The sequence below is a fragment of the Stegostoma tigrinum genome, chromosome 6 (genome assembly GCF_030684315.1).
Source record: "Stegostoma tigrinum isolate sSteTig4 chromosome 6, sSteTig4.hap1, whole genome shotgun sequence".
Lineage (NCBI taxonomy): Eukaryota > Metazoa > Chordata > Chondrichthyes > Orectolobiformes > Stegostomatidae > Stegostoma > Stegostoma tigrinum.
In genome coordinates, this window is record NC_081359.1 from 7,540,963 (window position 1) to 7,568,308 (window position 27,346).

The 27,346-nt window shown below is 39.6% G+C and overlaps 1 protein-coding gene and 1 long non-coding RNA gene across 3 annotated transcripts in view; one reads left to right on the forward strand and one right to left on the reverse strand.

Moving 5' to 3' along the window:
• LOC125453035 (NALCN channel auxiliary factor 1-like) overlaps positions 1-13,936 on the reverse strand; it is a 482,123-nt gene extending 468,187 nt beyond the window's left edge. For both annotated transcript variants that reach the window (XM_048532081.2, XM_048532080.2), the window contains exon 1: positions 12,465-13,936. In XM_048532081.2, coding sequence (XP_048388038.1) covers positions 12,465-13,193 — 729 coding nt within the window. In that variant the 5' untranslated portion in view covers positions 13,194-13,936. The remainder of the gene's footprint in view (positions 1-12,464) is intronic.
• On the forward strand, positions 12,286-27,123 carry LOC125453036 (uncharacterized). Its single transcript, XR_007247669.2, has 3 exons — positions 12,286-12,575; positions 21,258-21,316; positions 26,471-27,123. It is a non-coding gene; the product is annotated as an uncharacterized LOC125453036 (long non-coding RNA).
• Positions 27,124-27,346: the final 223 nt, after the last annotated feature.

The window sequence follows — 27,346 nt, forward strand, 5'->3', positions numbered from 1 at the left end:
GGAAAAGTTTAGAGGGATATGTGTCAAACACAGGTTAATAGGACTAGTTTGATTTGGGAAAAGTGATCAGCATGAACCCAAAGGTCTGTTTCTATACTGTATGACACTATGACCTCTATTAACGAAGGTTAAGAAGTACTAAGCTTGATTATGAAATAGAAAATAATAACTACATTTTCTAATTTTAAAGTATGAGAAAAGGCCAAAGAGAATTAATAATAAGAATATTAATTAGGCATTTAATAAATAGGTACACTAGTTCTCTGTACTCAGCTTTCATTATTGTATTTAACAAATTAATCACAATAGTTAAACAAAATGTAATCTTTTAACCTAATATTACAGGTAGATATCAATCATGATCCGCTATGCAGCTAGCCAGAACATGTTAAATCAAGTGAGAATAATCTTATGATAGGAAAGAGTTCTCCCATTAGGCAATTTGGAAAAAAAAACACCATTGCAATTGAAAGATTACCCCTAGATCTGAAAATACTGAGAATAAAATTGTTTTAACATGCTAGATTCTTTAAAATACTGATTTGTAATGCTAACATTGCTCTTAAGATTTCATGGTGTATTTAATTCTCATTGACTTTTTTTTATTACAAAAATATACTTTGTTCATAAACATATTTTCTTATACAAACATTGTCGCTAAATCAGTTTGGTTGTAGACAGTAGCATAAGATTTTTTAAAAATTGGAATTTGACTCCATTCAGTAAACAAACCAATGGAATTTCTTATTTGTGCAGGATTAGATTTACATATATTGGAGGCATCAGGAAGGTCCAATGACTGAATGGGCCCCCACCTAACTTCAGTGGAAAGACCTTAGGCGGTGGTCTTTTCCCAGTTATCTGGGCAGCAGCTACACCTAGCTTTATTCTCATTGATTGCAATTCTGCAGCGGTTCCTTAATACTTCACCCTATCAAATGACAGAGGGAATCGCCATCACCTGAGCGCTGGAATTCAACTCTTTTGTCCATGTTTGGATCAAAGTTGTATTGAGTTTCAGAGCAAAGTGACCACTGGGATGTGTACTCTGTTTTTTCCCTCCCCCAATATTTTACAGTTGTGTCATGGTGTTAATGTGAAATAAAACCATTCTCACCATTTTGCTGAATAATTATGCACTGACTGTTTAAAATCAATATTCCTCAGTGTAGGCAACAACCTTACAAGTGATGTTTGACAACATTGTTCATTAATGAGAGATCATATCAACAAATGTTTTAAGTATTACACTCATCAAACTTAAAGAACATCTCAAAAATTGGAATAAAGAGAAACATCTCATTGAATAGGTGCTTCAAATCATGGCTATACTCTGTTTCAATGTTTCTGTCATGGTCTCTCTCTAGTGAGGTTACTGCTTTGTCATCACTCACTATCTTGTGTAATATTCACAAAGGTGATTTTTTTTCCTTTAGATTTTGTACTGATGATATCATAGAGTGTTGATCTGGGCTTTTGGGCATCTAACAGGTAGGCCCCACTGACAGTCTGGCTGTTCAACCAATGGTGAGGTCAAAGTGATTTCTGCCTGTGCTTCAGACCTCCTAAAATAGATCATAACCTGCTCGTCATTAAAAAATGAAGCTACAATGCACTTACCACATTCAGACAGGGGAAAATGTAATTCCAAAGTTGTGAAGTTAGATGATCATGATTGCTGAGGAGTCAAATGTCCAGAGGTGTAATTTAATGTAAAAATAGACCTACCATCCAAAACGAAGCATCCCCCCATAGCCCCATGGCATCTTCCCCTACAATCGCAGAGGGTGTAACATCTGCTGATTTATTTCCTCCCTCCTCAGTATCCAAGGGCCCAAACACACCTTCCAGATGATGCAGCACTTTACCTGAACAATCTCGTCTACTGTATCTGTTGCTCACAATATGGTCTCATTTCCACTGGGAAACAAAGCGCAAAAAAGGCCCTCGGTTGCCAGTTACCTGCCACTTCAACACATCACCTTGTTCCCTGGCCAATGTCTGTGTCTCAGCCTTACTGCAGTGCTCCAATGAAGCTCAGTGCAAGCTAGAAGAACAGCATCTCATTTTCTACTAAAGAACTCTACTGCTTTTTGGCAATAATTTCAGGGCTTCAGGCACCTTCTCTCATGTCTTATCACAAACACCACACACCAGGCATATTCAATAGATGAATTCTGTTTCTTTTGTGTCAAATATGACAGTAGAACTTCGACACAACTGCATAAACAAATGTTGTAAAGGCACTTTTAAAGACTTTTTCAAAAACATAGAGACAATCTAACTACAATATCTACTTCTTCTAGCTTAGGCTACAAAGCATCAAAGAACCATCATGAAATCTAGTCCACAGTTAAGTATGGAATCAGTAAGGTCTGTTACATAATTGCCATGAGTTGGTTGCTTGACTATGAATTACAGATTACAGCCAATTAACATGATTATGGCTTCAAGAGCTAAGAATCTATATCAGCAACTTTTAAATGAACAATCAATAATTTATTGTTGTTGTAATGTATCCATTTGTTGTTACATGCTCTGCCATTACACACAACCCATTGTTAGCCACTAATTATCCCTAATAGTTGCTATTCAATCTCCCAGCTGATTGTTATCCACACCTTTGTCTGTTCAATTATTCTTCTCCCTCTTTGGGCTCTAAATCTACCAATCATTTATTCTTTACCCCTTACCTCCACCCTATCTTCTACATAAAAACAACATTTTCCTAGCTACCATCAGTTCTGTGGAATGGTCACTGGATCCAAAACCTTAATTCTGATTTCTCCCCACACAGGATGCTAGATATGCTGCTCATCCCCAACAATTTCGGTGTTGGCTCTATTCCTCAAAGTAGGTTCATTTAACTATGGGTTAATATACTGCACTGGCGTTAACATGATGATCAATCCACCATCATTTTGAGATTGTTACTAACTGCCCTGTTAGGATGAACAATCACTAAGCCAAAATGTGGTTTAATGCCTCACATTCCATGAATGTTTTGTTTCTTGTCAACACAAATGGATGGATCACACGTGCCCTAAGAAAACTAAATGAAATAGTACTCTAGTTTTTGGAATGAGGTCAGTCAAGTGGACCTCAGAGAATATGAGTTCTCTGATTAGGGCTGTTAACCTGGTCCAAACAAAGGGACCTGAATGACAGATATAAAGAGGAGTGTCTGAGATTCTGTTCACTCTAGGAGCTGGCTCTGTGCTAGCTGGTTTAGTGCTATGTGCATGTAGATAAAGGGTTACTGGCCTTTGTGGACCCTTTTCTACCTTTGTGTTCTGATTCATCAGATACAGATAAGTACTGGGGCAGCTCCGTGGTTAGCACTGTTGCCTCACAGCACCAGGGACTGGGTTCAATTCTACCCTCAGGTGACAGTCAGTGTGGAGTTTGCGTATTTCCCCCTGTGTCTACGTGTGTTTCTTCTGGGTACTCTGATTTACCCCCACAATCCAAAGGTGTGCAGGTTAGGTGGATTGGCTGTACAAAATTGCCTGTAGTGCACAGGGATGTGTCGGTTAGGTGAGTTATAGGGGGATGGGTCTGGGTGGAATGCTTTAAGGTATGGTGTGGACTTGCTGGGCTGAAGGGCCTGTTTCTGTGCTGTCAGGGTTCATTGATAAATCAAGTGGAATTACTATTATCAACAATTTATCCATAGGGATGACTTTCTAATTAGGGTTATTCTGAATAAATTATTGAATGTTTGTTTAAAAGTTGCTGAAACAGATTTTTGGCACATGAAGTCACAATCATTTTAATTGGATGCATCTGTAATTCATTCTCAAGACACCACCTCATGGCAATTATGTAAGAGATCTTACTAATTCCACATTTAACGACAGACTAAATTTCATGTTGGTTCATTGATGATTTGTAGCCTAAGCAATAAATAATGGAATGTAGCTAGGTATTGTAGATGGATAGTAGCTATGGATTGGGTTTTTAAAACATAACCTTTAAAAGTGCCTTCATAATATTTGTTAATGCATTAATGTGAAAGTCCTAATGTTACATTTGCCAAAAGAAAAACAGAATTCATCTATTTCATATGCTAACTGAGACTGCATGAAGGCTACCATTCTGTATTAACGTTAAATACTTTCCAGTGTTCATGTAACATTGACCAAGCAATATAAGTAAGTATCAAGAAAGCAGAAGAAAAAAAATGCAATTGGCTTTTGCTATTTGCCACCTCCCAAAATGCTCAATTGTAGTTATTGTTGTAATGTAGAAGAACACTGCAGCCAAACTACGGGCAATCGAGTCACATAGCTGTTTATGGGACTATGTGACATCAACTTAGTTATCTAGAGGGTAAATATTGGCCAGGAGTCTCCTGTTCTTCATAGAATGAACTGAACTTTCTCATCATTTGAGAAGATAGCTAAGGTCTTGGTTTCATGTCACTTACAAAAATATACCACTCCCTACATATGAATGTCGGTGTAGATTTGGTGCGCGAGGCTCTGAGTCAGGATTGAACCCAGAACCAGAGACATAGCCATCAATCAGTTGATCATGGTAAAGTGCCTAATTTAACTGCCAAGGTGTATAGAACTCCTCCCCAGCGGTTTAACTGATGCCTGTTTTTGGATTGCTTGGGTTGAATATTTTGTTTGCATAATACAATTAATATTGAATCTTTTAAAATTAAGAAAGTAGCCTTACTGTCTATTGTTTTCAAAAATGACATGTTTAGATACCTGGTAAGCAATAAACAGTGTGTATTTACAAAGGTCTCTCCTGGGAGCCCTGCAATACCACTCAGACTATACCAGTTGTATTTCACATTCTAGTCGTTGACTTATACCTGCATAATATCAATTGGAATTAACCTTTCAATCAGTGAACTTTAAGATAGTGATGAAAATTTTCCTCATCAGTTAGGTGATTCTCAATTTAATATCCATATTATATAATAGGCAATTAAAAAAAAACAACACTTCCCTTTATTGGAGGTTATTACAAGCATATCAGCTGCCCCTTTCCAGATACAGCCCAGTAGTCTTTGAAAACTTACAGCAGCGTTAAATTCATTTCCCCATCGTTAATACTTTAATCCATCTGCAACAAGATCTAACATGAGGTTAGGTTGTTGGTTTCAAGATGGTAGAAACAGGCACAAAAAAGGGCCCAAAGTGCATCACTTCAAATATTAAGCTGTTGATATTGTTATGAAATGTGCAACCCGTGCATATGTGTACAGTGCATAGTGAAAGAAGAGCAGTTGTAATTCCATATCAACTAACCTCAGCCAGGTTGAGGTGTGATATCTTGCAAAACATAAACCTTTATTATGCATCTCAGTAAGCATTTGATTGTCAGCTAATGAAAATTAAAGACTGCACAACCAATATAATTTTTTTAAAAAATTCCTTACAAATTGGAGAAAATATCGTTTAAAAAGGTAAGATTTAGATATATATTAAAAGTTCAGTGAAAACTATTTAAAATCCAATCACGTAGGATGCATTTAATTACATTTAATAATTACTTTTCTTTTCTGATACTCAAATTTCCTGTCCTGAGCTAGATTTCTATTCTATTGTATGAGTTAATAAAAGTCATATTTATTTAACCTGTATTTGCCCCAAGAATTATTTTACAGTTATCAGGAGGCTAGGACCATGATCAGATTGGATCTTGTGAACGCAGGCAACAAATAGTTTTGCATAAAACTTTCAGGGTTTCAATGAGATGCAGGGTAAAATTGGAGGTGAGGAAAAGTATTACTGTGTTCTTATCTGCAATTAACATTGAAATTTAGTTTATCGAAAATGTAAAATATTTCCTTCGCAAATGATCCACATAAAAATTCAACATTGAAGTCAAAAGCAAAGTTATGAATGGAGCAATGCAGAATATACCTTGAAATTTTGTAGCAGCAAAGATGACTAAAGTAAAAAGAGCAAAGAACCAAGTTAGATATGGATTGTAATCAGCCCTGAATCCAATTAATTAGGGATAATCAACTATGATTTTAGTCATATTAACATGGATTCATTTATGTCATATTATAATGCTAATAAAATACATTTCTATTTACTTACAGCAACTTTTGGAGGAAAAGTGAAATGCACCACTGAGTCTACAGCAAAGATAATGTTAAATAGCCATGTAAAACTTAAATTTGCACAAAATGGAAGTGTATATTTTAACCTGCTCAATGTAGATCATTGACAGAAACCTCACAAACATATAATGGGGCTAAAGTTGGATGCTCAATGAGGTCACAACGCACAAGTAAAGACTGTTTTCTGACAAGTTCAAAGTCCAGTTTTATTATGTCAACTGAAACAAATATTAAGCAGGATGCATAACAGGCAACTCCTGTGGTATTGTCATCTCATATCCATGTCCAACTTCATTACAAATTGTTTTTCACACTCAATCAATTGCAATTGCAGTGCACAATTATATTAATCATAATGAAATAAACACTGTAGATAGTAATATCAATATGAGAAAGTTTTTACTGTTACTGAAAACTTATTTCCATTTGATACAGGAAATCATTCATCACCAAATCTGCCAATTAGTACCAAGAAGAAGCAAGGAAACTGCACAACATATCATGAGATTGTAGGAACTGTTGATGCTAGAGTCTGACATATCTAAGTATGGAGCTGGAAGAACACAGCAGGCCAGGCAGCATCAGAAGAGCAGGGATGCTGATGTTGAAGGATATGGACCCTTCTTCAAAATTCGAAAATTTCTCATGAAGAGTCCGGACCTGAAGCATCAGCTTCCCTGCTCCTCTGATGTTGCCTGGCCTGCTGTGTTCTTCCAGCTCCACACCTTGATATCTCATATCATGCCACTTGACATATTTTAAAAATGAACAGTTATGTACCTGATCAATTATATTCCAATAAAGAAAACATCTGAAAAAAATTCCACAATACAAAACAAATGCTCAAGAGTGAACTTTTCTTTTTAGCAGACCTCAGGCAGCTGGCCAGTGAAATCGACAATGAGTGCAACTGATGAGAGATGTGGTCTGTCTTAAAGCGTGTGTGTTATTTACAGGACAGCTGACAGGAATAGGAGTTATGCTGGGCCTCCAGAATTTCAGCTATCCTAATCCAATGCAATTGTGAAGACTAAAAATCTGTTGATACATGAAGATGAATGCTGGATGTGTGAAGCAGCATTGACCAAAGTTGCATTTATGAAGCCTGTAAGAGTGCGTGTACTCCTCCCTCCTCAGAAAGATAAAGGACTTTCAGAATCTTACTTCACCATCTTGGCAGTTGAAACACATTCTGCAAAGTTCAAATCATGTTTCTAATGGCAACAGGACACAAATTTCTAATTTAAGTGAGCCTATTACCTAATTTCAGGCTGCTGGAGCTATGAGGCTTTAGATCTTGGCGAATATTGTCTTGCCATTAGTGTTATATTGAATGATTGCAAATAGAGCCTTTATTTTCCTTCAATAAGCTGGTAAGAATTTTTCTATCTACTGTCTTGAGTACTGCCTTGTACTGCGAGAGTAGAAATAAATCATCATCGAATGAAAGAAAATATTATAAATACTGAAAATTTGAAATAAAACAGAATATGTTGGAGGCAAGTCAACATTTTAGCCCAATGCTTTTTCATCAAAACTGAAGAACTTAAAGATTAATTATTCAATAGCAAGCAAAATTTAAGGAACTGTGAACAGAAAAAGGATAAAATTGAGAGATGTGTGATAAGGTAGAGTGCAGAAGTGATTAATTAACATCAGTGATGATAGTGTATGTGGTAATGAGAAAAACTTGAAAATAAAAATGGTCCACAAGAAATATATTTGTTGTTATGTATGAATGGAGAAGGCTGGGCATTGGTGGTGAGAAGTGGGGCAGAAAACAATGAAAAATCTGTCAAAAAAAGATACCCACACCAAAAATTGTGACTTAGGAAAGCCAGATCATCACAGACTACTGTTTAAATGCCAAGAGTTCTCTTACAATGTTTCTCTCACTGTTCTAAATTTTCTACTCTGCAAAATGAATTATTTCTATATTGCCATAGAACTGTGTGTAGAGGGTGCTGAAAAGTTCTTTACATTTCTACTTACCCCATCTCTTTTAAAAGTATATAAAATGGTAGAGTCATAGAGTCATACAACACAAAAACAGATACTTTGGTCCAACAAGTCCCTGCCGAACATAATCCCAAACTAAGCTAGTCCCACCTGTCTGCTCCTGGCCCATATTTCTCTAAAACTTCCCTATTCATGTACTTATCTAAATGTCTTTTAAACATAGCAATTGCACCCACATCCACCACTTCCTCAGCACTTTCATTTAGACATGCAAAATACCCACTGCGTAACAAATTTTTCCCTCACACCTTCTTAAAATCCCTGTCCTCTCACTTTGAAAATGTGACCCCTAGTCTTGAAATACCCTATCCTAAGGGGAAAAAAACTACCATTAACTCTTAAAATCGCTCAATATTTTATAAACTTCTATCACCTCTCAATCTCCTACGCTCCAGTGGAAAAAGTCCCAGCCTATCCAGCCTTTCATTTATAACTCAAACCTTCCGTACCCAGCAACATCCTTGCAAATCTATTCTGAACCCGCTCCAGCTTAATAATATCCTTTGTATAACTGGTGGCCAGAACTGGACACAGTATTCCAGAAAAGACCTCACCAATGTCCTACACAACCTCAATAATTCCTATACTCAGAGGACTGAGCAACGAGGCATGCCAAACACCTTTTTTTAACCACCCTGTCTATATGTGATGTGCATTTAGGAGAAATACATGCCTGCACCCCAAGGTTCCTCTGCTCAAGAACACTATGCAATGCCCTACCTCACATTGATCCAGTTTGAACTCCAACTGCCAACTCTCAGCCCAATGACCCATTTGATCAAAGTCCCTCTATAATCTTAGAAAACTTTCTTCACTGTCTACCATGTCACCAACTTTGGTGTCATCTGCAAACTTACTAACCATAATGTTGGAATAAGCTTGCATAGGTCCTAGAGTTCATAACCAATCAATAGTTGCTCCTGATGATGTAAATGAAAATGGACACCAACATATATACTTTGACTATGAAAGATCAGTACACCAAGTATCATCCTGTATATAGCCTATGTCCATACTTCCATAAAAACACATTTAAGATCATGTGAAAATAATTCTAAGTGCATAAGAACAGACATAAAGGATTACAATTACTTATTTTACCATTTTCAAAAAATCAGATAATAGGTTATAATGGCAGAAAATCGAACTGATATATATGTACAAGAAATAAAAATGAAAATTCACTCCCAAGTCCAAACTCCATAAATGATGTATGCATATTGCCACTCCTGCTGATAGTTTGTGTTGCATGTGCACAAAATATTTATCAAGTACTATATCAGTTATATATTTATATAAAATATTTTCTATATCTGAAGGAGAGGAAAATAAACATTATTTTGGACTGCTTAAACATGTGATCGCTAAATCACATCTTACTGTTGATATGTAGACAGATCAGGTCACCATGAAAATCCATGGAACTGAATCACATAATAGCCATTAGATAGAGTGAATCTTGATGCATTGCTGGAATGTATTTTACCTGTAGGAACCAGTGGCTGGAAAATTGTGATTGTAACCATGAAACTATAAACAAGTAGAAACTCTGTATGCCTCCCTGATGATTCTACCCTTCAATCTCCATTATCCAGATTCTGAAAGTGTGATTGTTCACTGCCAAATGCCCATGACATTTTCAAGGGCTCACACATCAAACCATGAAATAGCCCCAAGTATGCTCAAAACTTGATCTTAAGTGTTTAATTTTTAAGACATATTCTTTGATAATGGTATACATTTTGGAGTCAAATGGTTTCTCTTTTTTGCTTTCTGGGATAATTCTAAATATCTTATACCTCACTAGCACCTAATTAGATATTGGTAATTTTAAGGTTCATATTTTCATGGCATGCAATGAACAATCTTTTATTGTTACAAAGGTATTTTAAAGTCTGGATCTTCTTATTTGGAGAATGAACCACTAATTATGATTGTTTTGATTGTTTGTAGATAATTTATTCTTTCCAAATTAAAGAATAAAAGCATATTATATTTTCTATCTCTATAGACTTTTTAATAATTATTTTCATTTTATGCCTTACTGATCCAACTAACTGTAGAAAGCTCTCTATGTTCTAAGCAAATCTCTCCCATAACAGTTATAGGTGAAATAAGTTTATTTGACTGTATTGTTGATTTTTAAATGATTGAACATTTCTGTAAGCAAATCATTATTGTGTTAAAAGAAGATCTTATTAGTGATTTATGTTAATTGACATTTTAAGCCTCAAACATTGAAGAAAAGGACAAAATAAAGAGCCTTGTATACGCATAGACTACTAAGTACCTTCCAATTTCTTGAAGACAAATTTTGCTGTCAATGCAGGCAGCTCTCTTGGGAACATTCAAATGTCATATCTTGTTATTGTTTATGTATTATCAAAAATCTATTTGCCATCTGTGACAAAACAACAATGGAGATGATGAAAAAGTGTACGCAAATGTAGAATGAAACCACTTAAGAAATAGTTCCAAAACACATCATCTTCACATACTTAAAACTTTCTATGTATATAAATGACTACGTTTATGGTTACTGACTTAGGAAAACATCGAGTTGCCATTCCACTGTAAACAAACAGTAATTTTTCAAAGTATTGATGTTTTACAGACTGTTACTTGGCACCAAGGATAAAATGAACTTGTTGATTTGAACTGTGTACGCAATTTTTCCTTTTCGCAGAAGCTATAATCCATTCATCTATTGCCATAATATATTCTGATTGGCACGTTTTAAAATCTTTTTAAAGCAAATATATGAACATCGTCAAATCTGCAGTAAAATTATGTGAACATAAAATGCACTTTTTTTTCAAATGTCTATACTACGGACGTCAAGAAATGTACGATATGGATCTGATTTTTTTTTGAATTGCAATAATACTTTCATTGGAAAACGTATATGATACATCATTCAACACCACAATATCATTCAAGATTATTTTTTTAAAATGATATGAACACATTTAGGAATCAAATCCGGAATAGAAGTAATTATCGCTGGAAAACAGTGTTATAGGATCCAATCTAGATACTTCAACAGGAAAACGTCCAATATTCCTATTGTCACCTGCCCCTCGGTCGCCCTCTGTTTCAGTACCCTGGAGGGCGACGGATGTTGATTAGCTGTGCCGCCAATTCAACTACAGAATTTACACCAAAGCTCTGATTCATTGCACAAAACGAATGGAAATATGACCTCCGACCGTCCCGTTGTCTCTCCCATTCCTTTCTGCCTTTCAATGGCATTGACCCATATCCATATTCCACTCGCTTCTCTTCCTTCAGCGCTTTACCCTCACCATCTCTGAACCTGCACAGTGTCTCGCAGCTCTTAGTGCTTGCAACATTCCCTTTTTCTAACGTACACAGCAATTTCTTCAATTGCTGAAGGCCGATGCCCAATAAATATTAATGCTGCACATTGTTTACAGGTGTTTGCTGAGTGAATGTTAAGTGGAAATCGGGTGGGCAGTACACCCCGCTCCCTGAACGCCCGCCGAGTCTGCTGGGAAAGTTTCTGACTGCTTGCTGCTCTATAGCGCTGCGAATACAGCTGGAATCTAGTAGTTCGGATTCCTCTGTATTGCATGCGAAGATGTGCAAGGAATAACGATGAGCCTAATTGAAATTCTACCATGATTTTTGGACTGAAGAGGCTTCTGCACCGACATTGCGTTTGGGCCATCGAACTTATGTTGTTAAACTATGGTACAACTGTCCTCGGTTATTTCCCACGATTAGAGTTTCGGGAATACAGACACACATACACTGCCGAGCGAAGGCAACAAGTAACCCAACAGAAGAATTAACAACACCACCAGCTTCACCATACGCTGACAAATGGTAATTGTTTTGTCTAAACTGAACTTTGAGAATCTGCCTGAGTTTCTTTCCTTTCAAGAAGGCATTCTGTCATTGTGGACCAAGCGCAACGCTGAGATGTACAGACACTGCAAGTCAATTGTATGGCAAACAGCTAATTGCTAATTCTTTTGAAAATCAAACATATGACCGCCGCTGTGGTAACGCTCCGCTTCCCTGCTATTCTCTCCCCATCAGTAAAAGAAAGCACAGTCGCGCGATCATTGAATTGCGCCACTTGTCCGCACTTAACCACTGCGCAAAATCACCAACACTTTACTCCGCCCCAGTTGGCGAAGAGACAATATTTTGGGAAGCAACGTTCTTTCTTTGTGGCACCTCACCAACAATTCCAAACAACAGCTCCCGAGGAATCCCGGTGCTCCACTTGCCAGCAACAAACTGCCGTCGCCATGCCAACAGCACGACTCTCTAACTCTCGGCTCTCCAGGACTCAACAGACAGGAATAAAGTCAAACGCTCTTACCTTGCAGTCTTGGATGCAACTTTTCACCGAGTATTCTGCCGATTGCAAATACTTCTGAAACAAGACCTGGAACTCCTCGTATTTCTCCTGGGCGTGCTGGTCCAATCGCTGGTAAGTCTCGACACACTGAACGCACACGGTGGCATCTCCATCCATCAGTACATTGAGATGGCAATTCGAACCCTCTGGTGTAGGCATCCCAGCAAACAGTTCCGAAAGGGTGTAAGACTCACAAAAGGCAAGGTGGAAATTGTTGAAAGACAGCGGCCAGGAGCCCTCCTTTAATTGCTCACTCACTCGTCCACAGATAGACTCCGCATTTTCAACAATAAAACACTGGTCGGTTAGACAGTGTGGGTAACAAGTTTCTAATTGCCAGGCAGGTCTGGCTGTAATATTACCTGTAAAAATAGTATGTTTGCGACGGCTGCTGGTTTCCCCGGGCTGCTCAGGTCTAAGGGATGCGGGGGGAAGTGAATGATCTGTCCGGTCCTCGTCCACCTTCGCCAAGGTGCCCTGCTCCTGGTCTCTGATCCTGGCCAGGTTCGCCTCTGCACACAGCCACAAGTGATCAGAGAGCAGGACGGTGAAAAACAAGAGAGATGCTAGAGACAGTCGCCATTTCTGGGCTCGCTCGGAATCCGTGCAGGGCTTGTCGTTCTGTCGGGGTACAAACCAAATGTGGAAGCCGTCCCCTTGCTGCAGACACATCCAGGCGCCTTTGGTCATCTTGTAGGCGAGAGCAGCGCCGGCCGATTGCACAGTGAATGCTCTCTTGCCCCAATAGACATTGACTGGTATTGTCTGGCTGGCTTGACTCACCTGCTATTCGCCTGGACGGTGCTTCTTCAGCTTCAATCCGGCTCCCACTCTCAGCACACGGGCAACTGTTGCCATCCAATCTCTGGAAGCAAGCAGACGTGGGCTGTCACATCAGATTTCCCCCCCAGCACCCAAGTGACACCCTGGGGGGAAAACCTACCGTTACAGTGACAACATCCCTGCCACGCCTGCCAGCTCCTGCTGTGCTCTCCTGCTGTCTCCTCAACACATTTTGTAAGAATCACATCCTGCCACATTCCAGCCTCACACATCCAAGCCCATCAGCGCCCAGAATAAGAACTCACTAAATGCGCGCAGAGAAATATAAAACAAGAAAGTTCAACTGTTTCTTCTGATCCAGGCAAAATCCAGGCCGCTAGTGTTTGGATTGGCACAGACTTCTTCGCTGGATGTTAAGTTGCGGCCATTTTCGCCTCGAATCACCCATTATTATATTTTGGGATGGGGAGGGGGTTGATGAAGACGATAGTTTGCGTCATCTCTAGCTCGGAGATGTCTTCATCTGTGAGATACAGCTGGCTGATTCTGGAGAAGCAGGGAGAGTGGGACTCGCGCATACACACACAGACACAGACACACACACACACACACACACACACACACAGAAACTCAACTCAATACAGATTTACATCAACACCACATCCACTCATGATGCGCTGGCTCCACTCAAACACGAAACGAGCTGCGAATTGGCGTTTTCACCCCCGAAGTTTCCAGGAGATAGCGGCAATGTGCACTAAAATGCCATTTCCAACTGCCCCTTCATTCAGTCACGGGGAGGCTTTTGATGTGACTGTGAGACATCGCTCACCGTGAGCAGAAAGGGTTTGTCCCCGAGGTACACCGAATGCGTCGCGGCGGCGTTAAAAGCGAGAGGGTCCTGTCGGATCGCATCGAGTCCCTCAGTGTTGCTCTGCGCAATTGACGGGAAGCAGAATTCTGGCTGGCGAACGTGCGATAACACGTCGGCCAAACTGAACCTTTTTTTTCCCCAAAGGCTACTGTTTGCCGTGGAGAACCGTGCTGCACTGCATGGTGTTGCTGCAATCTGGAGCTGGAAAAACCTCCTGTCTGATCAGTCCGGGGGTGTGCTTTACCCAGGACAGACGCTCGCTTCATTGAGTTGACCAAATGTCCTCAACCCCAAAGCAATAACTGTTGCAAAATGCGATCTGTCAACGGATCAACTTTTGTGAAGGGGGAAGGTGCTGGGGCAGAGGGGTAGTTGGGGGGGGGTGTTGATATACATTCCAACGTTGTTGCTGAAGGCGAGTGCTGTCATAGAGCTGCTCAATGTTAGAACTTGTACTGGAAAGCTGAGCTGATTTGTATGCCTTGCCAGTTCTGAGAGGCAGTGGCGGGCGCATGCGAAAGAGAGAGAGAGAAAATAAACTATCATTTCAGTTCTTGCCTTCCAACAACTCGAAGCAGAACCGCACACACCTAGTGTACCTTTGACGGCGGCGGCGGCGTTTTGAGTATGATAGCACTAGAGGTGTGAGAATGGAGTGACATTGAGGAGCGCTGCTCCTCAGCTCATCACTCGATCTGCGGCAGGAAGGCGCGGGGATCCCAAAGCAATTAAACTACAGTCATGTGCATTTGGATACGTTAATGATTACAACCGGGTGTGGCTTTTATGGTAAAATAACTTTTCTTCTCTAAAGAAAGAGCTGCTGCATTTATACAGCACCATCCACGGCACAGGAAATCAGAATTTTGAAGCTGATTTGAGGTGTATTTGCAAAATACGGCCTCCAAATAACATGCGAGGAAGCAACACCGAGATAGAAATAATCTGTTCAAAGAAATAACTCACTTCTGAGGAAGACTCACCGGACCCTAAACGTTAGCTCTGCTTTTAGATGCTGTTAGACCTGCTGAGCTTTTCCAGCAACTTCGTTTTTGTTCCTGACTTACAGTTTCCGCAGTTCTTTCATTTTTTATTTAGAAATAATTTTAGTTTTGCTGTTTTGTGGAAGCAGTATTGTGCAGGATAACAAAGGACACACATTTAACCCTTTCTCAATTGTATCCTTGAATCTTTTTTCCTTCTGCCTGAGAGGATATTGGTTAAAGAGACAGCATTTCCACCAATGCAAACTGATATCCAATAGTCCAGTGAAGAGTCAGCCTGCATTTTGAGCTCAAAGCTCAGGAGTAGCATTTGAAGCCATCGCGTTCGAACTTCAACATGAGAGGACGACAAACTAGACTTGACTGTTAGAGGAATGAAATCAGTGATGAATTTATAAGACCTGCCTTGTTTGCAACCCGCATTTACATCGCGCAATTTTAATGTTCAGGCTATTACATATGCGCAGGAATGGCCCTTAACCACCATTTTCATTCGACATAACATACTGTAATTAATAAACGCATAGGATTTATGGTACACAGGTAACGACTTAAGTACATGTCAACCTACGGACTTAAACCTGCTGTCATAATTTCCAAACAACAAAAGACGTTTCCTTCAATTCCTTCTGCCCATTAAAAAGCATTTTAAATGTTAAAAAAGCGTCACTGGTTGCAATTGAGACTTGAAGCTAGGCCCAGAGACAGGGTTACTACCATTGTACTACAAGAGCATTAGATTCTGTGCTTATATGCTTGCCTACTTTCGCTGTAAATGCATCTTTACTATTCTCTGTCATACTTTGTGATAGCAAGTTCTACATCCTTAACACGTGAAGCTGCCTCTCAATTCCTTACTGTGTTTCTTTGTGACAAACCTGTATACGATACTGAAGGGCTGGTACACTGTCCAATGCATAAATAAATCATCTCTCCGTTTCAACTCCATCAAAACCTTGCAGATTTTTCGAGAGCCCTAATGTGGTTAAATCTCCGCCATTTCATTTTTTATTTCGTGCTGATAATTCATCATCACATGTCTAACTTCTAGACATTCTTCAGTTCTATCATTAAGTAAGTTTGACTTTTGAATTAGAGAAATGCAACTTCTGAATTTCCAGATGACATCAAATTGGACGATTGGAGAAGGATCTGATGGTTAACATTGGGGATTATTGTGACAAATTACAGGTCATTAATAAACTCGCAGAGTGGGAAACAATGAACTCACGGAGATAGCCCACAGATAATAGGAGGTATTACCGTTGGACGAATAGCATAAAAAAAGTAAGTTCAAGTCCAGGCGTGGCAAAGGAACAAAAATAACTCGTAGTACTTTTTTTCCATAGATCCATTATTTTCCTACGTCTGACGTTCAGCTGCTTGCTCTATAATTTGCTGCACACTTTCTGCTCTCTCTCTCTCTCTCACGTACAACAGATGTACTTCAGCCGGTACTCTTTTTTAAATCGCGGGGCTTCCCATTTAGAAGGGAATACGGCACCCACTCCTAAACCTACAGGTAACTCGCAGGTATAGAAAACAGAAGACCTCAATGTGTGTCCCACGGAAACAGAGCGCCGCTGTGCATGTCAGGGAGGATGACACTCTGAAACGCAGTATTTATACAAGCTAATGAACCGTGAACTGAAACAATTAGTGAGGCGAAACCAGTCACACAATAGTTCAGTATTCTGGAAGTGTTTTCTGCACAGTACTGAAGTTATTTTCAAATATCTTGAAACTTTGTCAATACATTCACAGTCAATTCATTACGATCCTCAGTCCAATTTAGAAACTGCTGTTAATGCCAGTGTTGAGTTCACGGACTGTTATTATGGCTGTGGACGATACTAACATCCAGAAAACGTGTGTACAAATTCCAACAAATAAAATGGCTCCTAACCTACTGATCCCGGAGAACGAAGTCACTGAAGAACCCAAGGCATTTTTCACTTTTGAAAATGTTGATTCAAACAGGCTCCTTTTAAAACTAAACTCAAACAGTCAATTATCGCAAAGATGTAGGGAAACACAAATGTGCAATTTGCACAGTCATCAAATACGCTTTCGAAGCTATCAAAACAAAACTGAATAAGCGTCAGGCGATCAAACAGATGGCAGCTTCACGATACAAAAGACAAACTAAAAGTAAAAACCAAAAGAACTGCGGATGCTGTAAATCAGGAGCAAAAACAAAGTTGCTGGAAAAGCTCAGCAGGTCTGGCAGCATCTGCGGAGGAGAAAACAGAGTTAACGTTTCGGGTCTCGGTTTTGAGGAAGGGTCACCGGACCCGAAACGTAAACAAACTAAAAGTTTTCCCGTGAGAGCAAAAAACAACTTGCTTAACATCACCCTCTAGTGGTTACAATGCTACAGAGCGTTAACGACCAGCGAACATAAATCATTACCTATCTTGTGATTCAGTCCGAAACATGACGTTCAAGAATGTGAATGAAAGTTAGGTTTTCCAGATAGTTGTGCGCTCCAGTTGTGTGAAAGACAGAAAGAATCAGTATGTTCTCTTGCAGAGGTAGAACACAGTTAAAGTATCAAATGAGCACAGTCTTCATTCAAGTGGATATGTCTGAATTTTGCTCCATTCAAGTTGAAATGAGTTTTGAAGAGTTAAGGTTTAATCAGCAGACTTCCAGACGACATTCAATAGCATCCACATGCAAAATTGGTAGCTAAAATAAACTTTTAAGTTAAAATCAACTTTCTGCTATTTGCCTGGTTAGTTTATTGATGAGGAGACAGAAGGCAGAGAGTAAGGATAGTGGGTGTTTATTTTATGTAGAATAAGCTGATACATGATATCCCACAAGGATTGGTATTAGTATCTCACTTGTTATTTATTCAAATTTTGACATTAATAGAGAGACATATATGCATTTCTGTCAAAGTTCCAAAGGTATGACACAATGAATCATGTAGACAGGACCAAAAAGTTATGAACAGATATTGAGCATTTAATCAAGTTGGCAAACTGTACCATGTTGAGGTCAATGGAGGAAAATGTGGCTCATCCATTTTGTTTGAAGAAGGTACAGAGATGACTATTATTTAAAAGGTGCTAAATTATGAGCAACAGAAATCCAAAGAGATTTAAGTGTTCAAATGTCACTAAAATGCCGTACTTCAATACAAAAAAAATCTAAACTTCTTTGGATTGGTAACTTTCATAACTAGAGTGTCAGAATAGCAAAAATGGATGCTGTTTCAGGAGAGAGGAGTTAACAGCAACTGCAGATTCTGGAGTCAGAATCAACACAGTGTGGAGAAACAAACAGCTCAGGCAGCACCAGAGGAACTGGTTTCGGATTGGGACCCTTCTTCAGATATGTCTGGAAAAAGCACTGGTCAGACCATACCTGGAGAACTGTTTACAATTCTGGCACCATTCCTGTCAGCAATATTTTTTCCCTTCAAAGGAATTCTTCAGAAATTCACCACAATGTTAATGGGGTTTCAGTGCTTAGATTATAAGGAATGGTACCTAGACATGCATTCTATGGTCAGTTACTTTAATGATATTGTTTGGAGTTTGAAATAAGTTGAAAGGATCGGTAGAGCGAAAAATCTTCTGCTAGTGGGAAGTCTAGGACAAGGACACAAGGCATGAATGCGCTGTTTCATTCATATAATTCTGATTCTGTAAGATTTTACTTTAAATCGGGTTTCACTGCTGATGTTTGTCAAACACAGATTTCCCAGTTGTCATAAGAATCCTTGACTAGGTGATAGAAACCAAGTGTGATATTAACATTTCCTCATTCACTTGTGCCTAGAGCTGGGGAGAGGATGTGTAGTTTGAAATGAGTTACTGAATCATCGAATGGTTACAGCACAATAAGACAGTATTTGATCTGTTGGGTCTGTACCAGCTCAGAAATGCAATAGTTGCAGTTCTCCAACTTCCACAATCATCCTGGAATTTCTCTCTCTTCAGATAATTATCCTATTACATCTTGAAACCTTCCATAACCAAATCTGTACTAGCACAGTCTCAGGTATTGCATTTCATGTCTGGCCTAAGATCTGTATAAAATCATTTTTCTTCATTTTGCCTCTGGCTATTTTGCCAATCCGTTTACCTAAGCATACTCAGCTTCTACTTATGTGAACAGTTTCATCCCATCTACCCTATCCAAACATCTCATCACTTTGAATCCCTCTATTAAATCTACTTTTAATCTTTTCTTTAAGGATTACAGACTCAGCTCTGCCGAGTAATCCATATATTTGATTACTCTCATCCCTACAACATTCTTGTAAATTTATCTGCACCATCTCAATAGTTTCGTAACCTTCTTAAGACACGATACCTTGAATTCTATCTAACACTGTACTACATTTAAGCTGAACCAGAGCTTTCTAATGATTCATCACAGCTATCTTGCTTTAGCACTCTGTGCTTCTATTTACTAAGTCGAGGGCACTTTATGCTTGATTAACCTTTTTCTCAACCAGCTTTGCCACTTTCAATCACTTGTAATTTGTACATTCAGACTCCTCTGTTCCTTTACCATTTAGAATTGTGTCCTTTTTATACTTTGCCTAATTCTTCATCAAAATTCTTCACTTCACATATCTTGGCATTGAGTATCATTTGCTACTTGGCCTCATATTCCAACAACCTGCATAGATTCCCTTGAAGTCCATTATTATTCACCTTATATTTCACAATAAGACACAAGGCATAAGAGTTGAGAAGTAGGTCATTCAACCAATCAATCTACCGTGACATTCAATGAGATAATAGCTGATCTGGGATAACCTTCAATCCACATTCCTGTCTTTTCCCAGTAACCCTTAATTCCCTTACAGATTAAAAATCAGCCTATCTCAGCCTTGAATATATTTAATGACCCAACAGCAGCAGCTGCAGGAAAAAAAAACCCATATTCACTACCCTCTGAGAGAAGAAACTGCTCCTCATCTCTGTCTTACATGTACGACCCCTTATTCTGAGTTTATACACTCTGGCCCTTGACTCCTCCACAAGAGGAACCAACCTCACTGTGTCTGCTCCATTTCAATAAGGTTGCCTCTCATTCTATATTCTAATGAGTGCAGGCCCAACATACTCATCATTTCCTTATGAGATAATCCCCCCAAATCTGCCATTAGCCTTGTGAAACATTTTGTGGATTGCATCCAATTTCAGTCCATTTTTCCTCAGATAAGGATCCAAAATTGTAGTCCAGCTGCGATTTGACATGTGTTTTGTATATTTTAACAAATCCTCTCTATTTTTAAATTGAATATCTTTTCTTTAAAAAAAGCTTAACATTTAATTTGCCTTCCCTATTACCCATCTGAATGCTACCTTTTATTTTGTGATTCATATATGAGGACAGTCAAATCCTTCTACTCAGCAGTTTTCCACTAAATAAGATTCACCTCCTCTATCTTTCCTGCCTTTCTCCCATTCTGTCTCTGTTGTTTCTGTTCTGAAGAAGAGTCATACCAGACCTGAAATGTTATCTCTGTCTCAGTTCCCACAAATGGTGCCCGACCAGCTGAGTTTTTCCATTATTCTTTGCGTTTGTCACATAAAAGAGTTCATCATTCACAATACACTCTCCTTTACTGCAGAAGCCAAATGCACATTGGATGGCTGCTTTACAGAATGGATTTCCTCAATCCTCAAGTTCCTACTTTAATGCGCCATCTTAGTCTCAGACTGACATCACTGTCCTTGATCTATTGCACTGTACCAGTTAAGCTTAATGCAAGCACAGGGAACAGCACAGTGTCTTTTGATTAGGTATGTTACAGCCTTCTGGACACAGCATTGAGTTGAACAATCTATCCATAACTTAATCCCTGACACCAAATTTCCCTCAGTCTCCAACCCCACCACCCCTCCTCATATTTGTCTCATTATTTTCTGTCGCTTTCAGCTTTAACCTCTCCAAGACTATTCTCTGCAAATCTTTTTGGGATTTAGTCTCTGTTTCCTGCCCTATCAAAGGCAATTCATTCATTTTTCAGCATTCATCTTCTTAAAACTATTGCATTCCTAAATTGTGCCTGTTCTGACTAAAGGTCATGCATTGAAATATTAACTGTTTCTCTCTCCACAGAAGCTGTCAGACCTCCTCAGTATTCCCAGCAGCTTCTGTTTCTTTAACAGAAATAACAGGTGAGCCTTAACATTGCTAATAGGTGTTGATGTAGAATCTTTTGTATATTCACACCCTGACACTAATGTGGCGAGGACATGAAGCGATTAAGATATAAAAAAAGTTGCATAAACGTGGCCATAAGTGGTTATAAAACCTTTAAATTTCTTGAATCTGTCATTCTTATCTTTTAGTTGTTGTTGCCCAAATGCATCTCAGCTCAATAAGAACATAAGAAATAGGAGCAAGATTAGGCCATCTGTCCCCCCTTAAGCCTGCTCCACCATTCAATAGGATCATGGATGATCTTTCATGGATTCAGCTCCACTTAGTCGCCCACTCACTGTAACCCATAATTCCTTTACTGTTCAAAAATCTATTTATCTTTGTCTTAAAAATATTCAACTAGGAAGCCTCAACTGCTTTGCTGGGCAGGCAATTCCACCGATTCACAACCCTTTGGATGAAGAAATTCCTCCTGAACTCAGTTCTATATCTGCTCCCTCTTATTTTGAGGCTATGACCCCAGTTCTAGTTTCACTCACCAGTTGAACCAACCACCATACTTCTATTTTATCTGTTCCCTTCATAATTTTATCTTTCTGTAATAGCTCAAAATCTGTGTTCACCTAGATCTGACCTCTTGAGCATCCGCAATTGTGTTTAACTATTGGTAACTGTGCTCCAAATTGTCTAGCACTAAGCTCAGAATTTGCTTCTCAAATCCTCCCTCCGTGTCTATTTCAGATTCCATTTCTGAGCGAACCAACAAAAACTATCAGTTTCTTGCAAATCCCAACATCGGCTTTTATGATGTTTTGTTATGGTCCTGCACAGCATCTTGGGAATGTTGTCTCATTTTATGGGGAACACATAAACTTAGTTAGGAACTGAATAATTACTTTGCATCAGTCTTCAAGGTAGAAGACATGAGTAATATCCCAAAAATTCAAGCATGTCAGGGTGCAGAGCTGAGTATAATGGCCATCGCCAAGGAAAAGGTGCTAGTAAAACTGATTGGCCTGTAGGTGGACAAATAACCTGGACCAGAGAGACGACACCCCAGAGTTCTAAAGGAGATAGGAATCACTGGAGTCAGGAAGGGTCCCAGAGCACCGGAAAATCGCTAACATGACACCCCTATTTAAAAAGGAAGTAGGGCAAAAGATGGAAACTTACAGGCCAATTAGCCTAACCTTGGTTGTGGGTAAGATTTTGGAGGCTATTGTAAAGGATGAGATTTCTGGATATTTTGAAGTGTATAGTAAAATAGGACAAAGTCAGCATGGCTTCATCGAAGGAAGGACATGCCTGGCAAATCTGTTAGAATTCTTTGAGGAAGTAACGAGCAGGGTAGACCAAGGACTGCTAAATAGATGTTGTCTAACTGGACTTGAAGAAGGCATTTGATAAGATGCCACACAGGAGGCAGCTGAGTAAGATAAGGGCCCACGGTGTTAGAGGCAAAGTGCTAGCATGGATAGAAGATTGGCTCTCTGGCAGAAAGCAGAGAATGGGGATAAAAGGGCTTTTATCATGATGGAAGCTGGTGACAAATGGTGTTCCACAAGCGTCAGTGTTGGGAACACAACTTTTCACTTTATACATTAATGATCTTGATGAAAGAACCGTGGGTATTCTGGCTAAGTTTGCAGATGATACAAAGATAGGTGGGGAGACAGGTAGTTTCAAGGAGGTGGGGAGGCTGCAGAATGATTTGGACAGGTTAGGAGAGTGGGCAAAGAAGTGGCAGATGGAGTACAACGTGGGAAAGTGTGAGTTCATGTACTTTGGCAAGAAGAATAAAAGCATGAACTATTTTCTAAATGGGGAGAAAATTCAGATTTTTGAAGTGCAAGAGATATGGAAGTTCTTGCAAGGTAATCTTGCAGATTGAGCGAGTAGTCAGGAAGGCAAAAGCAATGTTAGCATTTATTTTGAGAGGGCTTGAATATAAAAGCAAGGAACAGCTACTCCGATAACACAGTGTGGAGCTGGAGGGACACAGCAGGTCAGGTAGCATCAGAGGAGCAGAAAAGCTGATGTTTCAGGTGGCGACCTTTCTTCAGAAATGGGAGAGGGGAAGGGGGCTCTGAAATAAATAGAGGGAAGTGGGGGATGATATCAGGTAGATAGTGGAGCAGATAGGATGGTAGAGAAGACGGGATGGTCAAGGATGCGGGGATGAAGCTAATAAAGGTGAGAGTAGCCAGATGGTGGTGGGGATTGATCAGTGATGTGGGAGGAGCAGATAGGTGAGAGAGAAGATGAACAGGTCAATGAAACGGAGATGAGAGGGGGAGCTGACCTTGGGATGAGGTCGGAGTAGGGAGACATTGAAGCTAATTAAATCCACATTGAGACCATTGGGTTGTCGACTTCCAAAACAGAATATGAGGTGCTGTTCCTCCAGTTTCTGGGTGGCATTGATGTGAGACTGGAAGAGGCCAAGGATGGACATGTCACCCAGGGATTGGGAGGAAGTGTTGAAGTGATTTGATACTGGGAGGTGTTGTTTGTTGCAAACCGAGCATAGGAGCTCTACATTTCGTCTCCGAGCCTCTGCTTGGTTTCCCCGATACAGAGGAGACCACATCAGGAATAGTGGATACAGTATACCACGTTAGCAGATGTGCAGGTGAACATCTGTTTAATTTGGAAGGTTTTTTGGGGGCTGGGATGGATTTGAGGGGGGAGGTGTAGGGGCAGGTGTAGCACCTCCAGCAGTTGCAGGAAAAGTGCCGGGGGTAGGATTCAGGAAAAAGCAGTCCCTCCAGAAGGCAGATAAGGTTGAGAAGGGAAATATATCCTTGGGTCTGATTGCAGGTGGTGGAAGTAGCGGAGAATGATGTATTGAATTCAGAGGTTAATGGAGTAATTCATGACAACGTGGGGAATCCTGTCTTTGTTTCTGTTTTTGTTGTGGGGAGGGGGTGTGAGGGCTGAGGTGTGGGAAACATGAGAGATGTGGTCAAGGGCGTTTTTCACCATGGTGGGGGGGGAGTTGCAGTCCTTGAAATACAAGGACATCTGGGATGTGCGGGAGCAGAATGCCCCATCTTGGGAGCAGATGCATCGGAGGCAGAGGAATTGGGAGTAGAGGTTTGCATTTTTCCAGGAAGGTGGGTGAAAGGAGGTGTCGTCCAGGTAGCTGTGGGAGTTGGTGGGCTTGAAATAGATATCAGTTTCCAGGTGGTCATCAGGTATGGAGACAGAGAGGTCCAGGAAGGAAAGAGAGATATCAGAGATGGCCCAGGTGAACTTGAGGTTGGGATGGAAGGTGTTAGTAAAGTTGATGAACTGTTCGAGCTCCTCGTGGGAACACGAGACGGTGCCAATACAGCCATCAATTTTATCGAGGAAGAGGTTGGGGCTAGTGCCAGTTACAAAAATTAGTGAACGTAATCCATTCCAAAATTAAGCACACCTGATTGACAGGATAACCTCAAATACACATAAAAATTTAAATGCATTACTGTACTGTGTATAGAAAGTGGTACTTCTGAGCCTTTATAGCTAAATGACTTCATGGAAAATTAAGTTCTGTTTTCAAATACCTTCATTAGCAGAGATTTGGATGCAATTTGTTTTCAAACATTTGAATTAATTGCCTTTGATGGAAGTGTCATTATTTGCTCCATACTATTAGCCCTTATAGCTCTTTTATATGTGAGTATTGATGACAGGCAGACAGCTAATACATTCACTTAAAAGCCAAGTGGAAGTTCGACAGAAATGATTTCAGAAATAATTCAGAAACAATCAAGGAAATAATTGCTTATGGAAGAATAAAGTATATGCTTACGCAGGAGTGTGAATGGCCTAAGTGATGTTGACAGGGCAGAAGTGGAGTGGATGTTCTCTCTTGTGGCAGAATCTTGCGTGGGGAGTTCGCTGTTTGAAAAATCAGGTATTGCCCATTTAAAACACATGGGAACAAAAAAAATTCTCTGATAAATCTGAGTTTTTGGAGCTGTATTCCTAAAATAGTAGAGTGCAAGTAGAGTTCTTAATTTTTTTTTAAGGTAAAGTTAGAAAGGTTTTGGATAAGAAAGGGAGTGAAAGTTTAATCAGTGGTGGGTGGGAATGCAAATTTGAGATTACAATTAGATCAGCAATGAATTTATCAAATGCAGAGCAGGGTCATGGGGCTGAATGGCCTATTTCTGTTCCTTCTTTGTATGCTCTTATAGTTCGAACCCATGATATTAATGATTTTTTTCTCATTTTGTGATGTTGTGTGACTTAATGGTATTATGAAATTCAGCTATTTATAGATTGAGCGGTTTTGAAAATTTGTGTAGAGATTGTTGCGTAATCAGTGTAAATTCTCAAGAGAACTAGTATTTGGTTTAAGATAACAAAGTGTTGGGCTGGATGAACACAGCAGGCCAAGCAGCATCTTAGGAGCACAAAAGCTGACGTTTCGGGCCTAGACCCTTCATCAGAAAATCAGAAGAAGGGTTTTCGGAAGAAGGGTCTCGGCCCAAAATGTCAGCTTTTGGGCTCCTAAGATGCTGCTTGGCCTGTAGTGTTCATCCAGCTCCATACTTTGTTATCTCAGATTCTCCAGCATCTGCAGTTCCCATTATCTCCAGTATTCAGTTTAAACTAATCAATATGGGGAAGTCTAAATTATCAGCAGAAAACAGTCCATTTTATAGTTTTATTCTGGTACATTATTAGGCTTAATGGACTTCCTGTGTCTAGTGACGCATGAGGCAAATAAAGGATGTACTTTTGTATCTTTCCAAGACTAACATTTCCTGAATTAAGTTCCTGGAGACTGTGATTGTACTGTACATCGCTCTTGGGTGGTTAATCTATTCTCACTCTTAACATCTGCTGTATATTCAAGGGGTTTACAAGTTGTAATCAATCAGTTTATTATGTACACATAATATACCACATTATTTACACATTGCTCCTTGCTAATGAATCCTGGAGTGGGACACAAACCCAGAGTTTCTGGCTGGAAGTAGGGCACTACTCACATCAAGACCTCCTACTATAAGAAAAACTGAGCAATATTAACAGGCAATTGGAAACAATATTGGTAATCCACCAAAAATAACCTGCCCTATTGGGTTGAGAGCAAAAGGAAGATTAGAAATATGGATGGTTGGGATCTTGTTGTTAATTTTAAATCTGAGATAGATTTTTATTTGCTTAAGCAAAGGTATTAAGGAATATGGACCATAAATGGGGAGGCGAGTCCCGGAGCAGTACGAGGTGAACAAACCCTGGAGCAGTGCGATGGGAAGCGAGTTCCTGTACAGAGTGAGGAGAAGCATGTCCCAGAGCAGTGCAACTTACCTTGGTACAGCTGAATACTGGTGCGGAGTGGACTGGAGGTTTGAAGTGGAGCAGGACTGTTGTTGGGGCCTGGCTCGGGTGGTTAGACCATGTGCTCACTGAGCTGCTGCAATGTAAATTTGATCTGAAATTCTTAACCGGGCTGTAATGTTAATTTTTAATTATGTCATAACTATCTTACTTCTAACTTTTTTTAGACACTGTAAGTGATACTACTTTACTTTTCCTTTTATTCCTCAATTCTATCCAAGATTTGTACATCGGTACGTGAACCTAAAATGGCGCCATTAGAGGCAGCCATTGTAAAAACTTTTCGCTGTACTTCTGCACTTCTATGTGGGAGTACATGTGACAATAAAGGATATTCTATTCTATTTTATGGAGTTAGACCAAAGATCAATAGTGGAACTGGCTCAAAGGACTGAATGGCCTACTCTGGTTCCTATGGTGCTCTTGGAAACAAATATTTGCAGATTATAATTCATTGGATTTTGTTTAATAGAGAAGCGTACAGAAATTTAATCATCTGAAGTCTGTCTGCATGAAAAACTGCTCTTGAAATTCAATTTTGTTTTATTGGAACCAGTAGCAAGGCCAGACCATACAATGTGACAAGCAAGTTTGAAGTACAGTCAATTTTGCAACTGTCAGTAAACATGACAATTTCAATTCTTCAACATCTCATAAAAGACGCATGATGTGGAAGATCAATTTTTGTTTTCAAAGATGGTACT